This window comes from Macrobrachium nipponense, chromosome 15 (assembly GCF_015104395.2).
Source record: "Macrobrachium nipponense isolate FS-2020 chromosome 15, ASM1510439v2, whole genome shotgun sequence".
In the NCBI taxonomy this organism is placed as follows: Eukaryota; Metazoa; Arthropoda; class Malacostraca; order Decapoda; family Palaemonidae; genus Macrobrachium; species Macrobrachium nipponense.
Window position 1 is genome coordinate 22,959,048 of NC_087208.1, and position 7,216 is coordinate 22,966,263.

Consider the following 7,216-nt stretch of genomic DNA (forward strand, 5'->3'; position numbering starts at 1 on the left):
AATATCTATAGACGTATCCATATATATATATAGATAAATATATACATGTAATATAATTATATACTTTATTGAAGAGATTGAGAAATCATACTGTTATAGGCAAGGAAAAGGTCCTTGACAGTTTCTTCTTGTGATAGGAAGTGGGAGAAGAAAATCTGATCATTGTGAATCTAGGGATACTTACTAGTACACAGAAGGGGCTCTCCATGAACCTAGAACCTTTACCGTCGTCTATGAATACTGTTTTAGGAAAATCAATTCAGTATAGTTCAGCATTTAGAGAGCAGAATCACCACCACCACCCACAACCCATTTTGCTGCTTCACGGCAAGTGGTCCTCCGCTCGCTCGCTCGATCAGTTCCTTTTCTTTCACAAAGAGTCCGGCCCCCGCTTGCTTTGTCAGGGAAGGTGTTTGATTGATTCCTTGCAACCCCCCACACACCCGTAGGGAACATGCTAAAAGTTTTGGAAAGTATGCAAAAAATTTCGATGCAGGTGAAATACAAAACATGTCGAAGACTCCGGAAGGGCATGTCCCGCGAGCAGGCGCACGAGATGCGAAGGGAGCAGCAACATAGGTTAGGCTCGCGTGCCGAACTTCGATTAAGCAAACTGGCCGAAAAGAAACTAGCTGAGGAGAAAGGTAAATGCAGACATCGTCATAATCGTAGTAGTCTTTATAATCACTAATATTATTATTATTATTCTTATTATTATATTATCATTTTGTCATGATCTCTTTCCTTCAGATTGAAGCAGTTGTTCATTATTCTGTGATGCTTTGGATGATCATCCACAGACCTTTTGTGTTGGTTACAACATTTATTCCTGTATTTCATGTTTTGTATGATGTTGTGACTCAGAACACATCCGAACTGATCTGATCATGTGGCTGTCACAATGACGGTTGAACCGATGAGTGGGGTCATACGATGAAAGTGGTGTCTAATTGTATTATTTCATTATATGAAGACTAGACGTCTTTGGACCCCAGAACTTGAAGCTATTTTTCGTTGTCTATGGCAAATCGGGTTTGCGACTAGCAAGCAAACGAATATCAATGTCTCTATGTGAACTCATAATCATGTTTGTCTTGATATCAATCAGAGTTTTCCTACCGTCAAACTATTTACAAAAATAGGCTAAATATGTATGTTATGTCCATAAGCTGTTATAAGTTTGTTACATAAAATCATTGTTTTATTTTGCTTGACACTGTATTTCTATAGATGGGCCTCTTATATTTAGTTATCACATTGTTATGTCTCTTAATAACATGAGTATCGGAAAGCTCTCAGATGATAACCAGTCAGTTGTAGGTAATGATAACTAAGGACGTCACGTGTTGTTGCCTTTAGGTACACCAATGTAGAATAACGTATGCGCCAGCAACAAAGATTCACTTTTTCTTCGCTTGAGTGCGGTCATGTTGACTAGACATTTGACGGGTAATACATTGTTATGATCACTCACAAATGCAACCCATTCCGTTCAGAATTGCAATTGCCAGAAATCCAAAAGTGGCGATAGCCGAAGCAGGAAAGTGAACGCACTTTTTCTCACCTGTTAGTTTTCGGAGATGCCTTAGATAGCGAACATACCTACATAGTTTTGTGGATGTGAGATGAGAAACTAATAACAAAAGTAATGCTGACATTTGCAGTTTTCACCTGATGATACTGAAACTTTTCATGTTAAAAGGTTCCAGCTTTATGCTAACAGTCTCTTCTGAGCTTATTTTATTCCATTTTGATCATAGTAAGTATTCACTGTTCGCCCATCTGCAGTAAGTAGTACTGTGTCAGGTAGGTTGGTATCTTAAGTGTTTAACTGTTCATCTGATGACCTTATCTGTGTCACTATCGGTGATGTCTTTTAAACCTTATTTGTTGTACGGTAAGAGTCTCCCTGTGTTACATGCTTGTAACTTGTCAATCGCCTTTTTATTGGACAAAGGTGAAGCAGCCGCAAGTTTCGTTAGGACTTATTGTAGATGGGTTAAAGTTGCAACAGTCAAAGAACAATTGGTAACAGGTAGTTTCATTTTATTCAACTGAAAAATAAGCGAAATTATAATATACAGGGATGCTGTTCTGCCCGACTTCAGTAAGTTTTAGGTAATGTGCAAAATGTATAGGGAGTACTAATAGCGTCTTGGGGCAAGGTTGTGAGAGGGGGAAGAGAAGAGGCAGTTGCAGGTGGAAGACTCTATGAGGGTGTGAAATGTTGCGAATGAAAAGCTGAATAAGGGATGTTTTCTGGAGAAGCAGTTACGATTGGGAGTTTGTGACTGAAAATGGCAAAGAATATTGGAACATTTTCTAAGATTCACTGGAGTAGATTTTTTTATTTATTTCTGGAATAACTGTTTAAGGGGATGATGGAGAAAGGGAAGGGCGTAGTTGAGGAAAGGCAGTGGGAGCTGCGCAGGAGGTTTGAAACAGAGAAAGTGTTTTGAGTGACAAGAACGCGCATGTCTGATGGGGATGTGTAACAAGAAGGTCTTGTGTAAGTGGTTCCTGCTTGACGAATGTTCGTATGAGGAAAAGGTAATATTGGATGGCCTATGAGAAATGATGTGGAGTGATATGTACAGAATTCCTTAACGAGTAAAGATGGCCTACAAGGTGTGGTAGCGGTACCTGTTAGCACAAGTGAAAAGATATAGTACCAAGAATGATTGTGGTCAGGTCAAAGCCTGTAGGGTGTTTTGTTGAGCAAGTTGGAAGTCAGCGTTGCAATATATGTTGTAACAGGGTTACACCAGCAGGAAACTGATTAGACTTTTCCACATAATTGTGCAGCTGTGTTTGTCTATTTGATGACAAGATTTTGATTCCTAATCCAGGATTTTCGGGATGAATGTGGCACCGACTGTTTTCTTGTGTTTCGAAGAGACCACCCTTTCATATGTTTAAAACTCGATGACAGAGTTTGAAGTCAATGTCAGTATTTTGATATGTTGTGTATGCATTTTTTTTGTCATATTGATTTTGTTTTCATTCATAAGACATTTCTCGTGGAACAGCAACCTAATTTAAAAAGTCCTCGTTTGGTCATTTTATCTACAAATTGTATAGCATAATTACATGTCTGTGTGTTGTTTTATGTACTTTTGGTAGCTTCTTGTGCTTTTGATAAGTTGGTTGATGTGACGTCCACTGTTGAAATGTGTCATCCTAGTATAGTAGGGCAGTCATGGTTTGCTGCGATTTGTTTCCTTGCTCAAAACTCGTGTGAAAATAGCCTTTTCTGTGTGTGATGTTTGAGTTATATAAATGCATTATTTTCCATTCAAGATGCAAGTCACTACTTCTAATTCACATTCAACCTTTAGCACAGTCTGCTATGTAAGAACAGCTGAGCTACAGCAAAGGGGGGCGGGGAGGGGGCCTGGGAAAGCTGTTTTCATACGTCAGGGATCATGAAGCCTACGCTTTGCTCTAAACGACGGGATTTGCCATTTTGGAGAATTATCTTAAAGGGAAAGTGATCTTGCCAGAATATATTAATTTTCGGCACTAAAAAAGGGTCGGCTGTGTTTAGGGCGATCTCGAATGACTTGTCAAGAGTGTGCTTGCGTCATTGATCAGTTTTTATGAATGGTATGACGTGTCTGTGGTCTTTACAGAAGTTACGTTACTTTTTCTATCTATTTAGAAAAGCGAAGGCAGGAATTCTGAGATTACTCTAGAAATGAATTTTCAGGTTTAGAGTATGTTCCGTGAAATATATATAAGTAATACAGACTACATACATGCACATGTATATGCAAACATGCATAAATGCAGGTATGTTTATGGACGGTATTGTATATAATATCACATGAACACACCCATAAGCAAACACATACCGATTTATTCCATTTTCTAATATAAAAGTATTTAAACACTTTCATCCAATGATAAAAATTTCATAAAATAATTTGGAGACGAATTGAGTGATGCAAGAAATGGGCGGAAGATGACGGAACATACCTCGACTTGATTCCATACATATCCATTTATATGGAAATGAACACGTGGGAACATGCTTCACAGAAATCAATTTCTCATTCACTTTATGACCAAACCCGGGTCTTTCAAATTAGAACCCAGGGCGTTATCAATTCATCTGCACAAGTCATAAATGAAGTTGGAACTGAAGTACTTTGGTTCCAACTTCTTTTATGACTTGTTTGTGTGTGTGTGTGTGTGTGATGAAGCTAGAGTTCTAGATGCTAAGAGATACATTATGGCAGAATCACAAGCAGCCAAAGAGAGCAAGCAAACTCCCCACAGTTACATTAATCGTACCAGCTGACAAATTTTCCCTCAGCCACACTTTCCCCTTCACGTTACTTTTTACACACAGGACTGTTGGCTTACTGAAATTTCCTATTCCTTGTATCTCTCCCCTTCCCATTTCCTAATTTCACACTCACTCCGCAACTTGTCACATCCATTCTCAAAAAGAACATTGACACTGCACCCGGTATCAATCAAAGCAACCAAACACACCCCTTTGCACCTCACTTTACACTCATACACTCATGAGCTCTATCTCCAAACCCTTTTTCATTCAACAATCCTTCACGCACACACATCACTCTTGCTGCCCACACACCAGAGGACCCACCCAACTCAATCCTCTTTGTACCTAGTTTCCCGAATTCCCAGCCTGACTCATCCTCTTTCGCCTACACACACTCGCCACACGACCTTCCATTCCACATTCAACACATTTTGCACACAGTTCCTTACACATCCTAGGGTAATGCCCATTCCTTTCACACTTACCACTAACCTCGGTCACACGGGTACCCTGACATCCACCTGCTTTATCCCTTCCTGCCCACACCTGTAACTCTTAATATCCTTATCTCTTACATTCACTCACCATATGACCTGTCTGCCTGCACCCAAAGCACGCTCCTAACGCCCACAGACACTCATTCTTCCTGTGTCTGGGCTTTCCACATCTGCAACACTGCTGCTCTCGTTCACGACTAACTGATCCTACTCTTCTAACGTTTGGACTTTGATTTCTCTTAGGGTTTACTACACTTACAATACTTGCTGTCACACTCCTATCAACCACTCACTCTGCCATTCACCTCAGTCCTTCTAAAACTGCCTCCCTTTAGCTCTTAAACTCTGGTACACCCTCAGCTACTTCAGTCCTATCACTAACACTTCTACTCTTTTATACACCTATCTAGCTCGTAATCCTCTACTATTTCTAAAATGTCATTCCATGTTAACCTTTCATTCGTCCATCGCATTTTCTTCTTAAGTTTCAGATTTATAAACTCATACTCACTCTCAGGCACAGTCGCCAACAGCTTCCTCACTAACTCTTTACACTCAATTTATCCCTTTGTCCCCAAGCTTTTTCCTAGCTATTGTTTCCTACCTGCCCACATACATTCCCAACGACTCACCAACATTCATTCTTGCATCTTCAAAATCATGTTTTCTCCTATATCTAACGCTACTCTTTATCTTCTTCACCTGTTACACAATCCTGGCTTTCACACTCTCATCAGGCACATTCCCTACACTTAACACTACCCCATACATATTCAACAAAAATCCCATCAAAAAGCTACCCAACTCTCTTGCCGAGACTCTGTTATCCCCATACTTAGGCACACGATACTTCTCATATTCCTTAAAAGTCCCCCATATCCCTACTACCATATTCCTCGTATTGTGCACATCGTGGCACGTCTCTCATATACACAGCCTTTCGTACTTCCTGCCCACTCTCACTCTTACTTTTGCTACTTCTTTTCTGTCCTTTCTTACCCTATTCCGAATACAAAGAATCTTCTTCCATACAAAGAGCCATGCTCTTGAGTATGCTCTTCTTACCCTTCTTCTTCCTACCTATCTGTTTCCACTCACTGCTATCTAAAGCACTCTCATCCCTTTCCCCAATGTATTCAGTCCTAGTCTCATCAGGTGCGTCATCCTTACTAGCCTTTTTTCCCTTCCTTCTTTTCCTCAGCCCCCTTCTTATTCTTGTCCTCAGGTTTATCCTTATCCTGTGTCTTCCCCTTTTTCCCTTGCTTATCACAACCAAATCACCTTCGTCACTCGTACTCTCATCCACTTGTTCTTTCACTTTCTTAATTACTCCTGGTCCATCAAAAGACCCAGAAGGCTTATCCCCCCTACTGCTCCCTCTCCCATGAATCCCGTCATCATCTCTTGCACTGCATTCATCATTTCTCCGAATTTTTTGTCCATTTCTCAACCTTTTTCTCCTCCACTCCTTTTACCTCTTCTTTCATTTCCACTTTCACACACCTTACCATTCTTCTCATTTCCTCCAACTAGTTTTTCAGCTCCTCACACTCTACCCTTAACTTCTCATTCTCCACTTCCAATTTTTCCTTAGCTTCCCTCGCCAACCGCAACTCCTCCTTCAGCATCTCCACTTCAATCAAACCTTCCATACTAATTTTCTTCACCAATCATACAACCCACCACACCAACCATCCTGCAGCTGCCACACCAGCAGCCCCACGTTGGGCGCCAATAAATAATGTGGCGGGTTTACAAGCTAGAAAAAAAAACTGAACCACACTTGTACTTACCCACACACTCAGGGTGAGGAGCTGCTCTGCTGTCCGCTGGATATATCTAGGCTAGGCTAGGCTAGCTTTCGTAACACAACACACAAACAACTGAACAAGGACAACAACCACACAACAATTCAATAACTATACAACAAAAGACCACAGCACAAAACATCACTATCCATACCAAAAAACAATAACCCGACTAGTCAGCACGCTGACATCGCCTACAACATCAAGGAACCACAACGACACTCAACAATTCACAACAACAACTCATCTACAACCCAACAGAACTCACAAGCAAAACAGACTCAACAACACAGGGACAACAACCTTCAAACACACAATACCAAAAATAATTCAAACAACAGCTTCAAAAAACACAAAATAACTGACCATCAATAATACTGCTACCAATAACTGACTGACCAGCACCGGCTATGCTCCAAGACTTTCCCAGAAATTCCCACTTCTCCCGACGCTCGTAACCGACGCTCGCCACTGACATTCATGGCGATCGCCACATCAGACACACTTACGACCGCCATCAAACCACTCCCTTTTATTCCTCTACCAGTTTTGCTCTCTCTCTCTCTCTCTCTCTCTCTCTCTCTCTCTCTCTCTCTCTCTCTCTCTCTCTCTCAACC

At 40.8% G+C, this 7,216-nt stretch overlaps 1 protein-coding gene across 1 annotated transcript in view; it reads left to right on the forward strand.

The window, feature by feature from the left end:
• The first annotated feature begins 456 nt into the window (after positions 1-456).
• Positions 457-7,216, forward strand: part of LOC135227030 (protein timeless-like) — a 269,166-nt gene continuing 262,406 nt past the window's right edge. The window contains 1 exon segment of the mRNA XM_064266817.1: positions 457-644. Within this exon segment, the coding sequence (XP_064122887.1) occupies positions 476-644 (169 nt within the window). The 5' untranslated portion in view covers positions 457-475.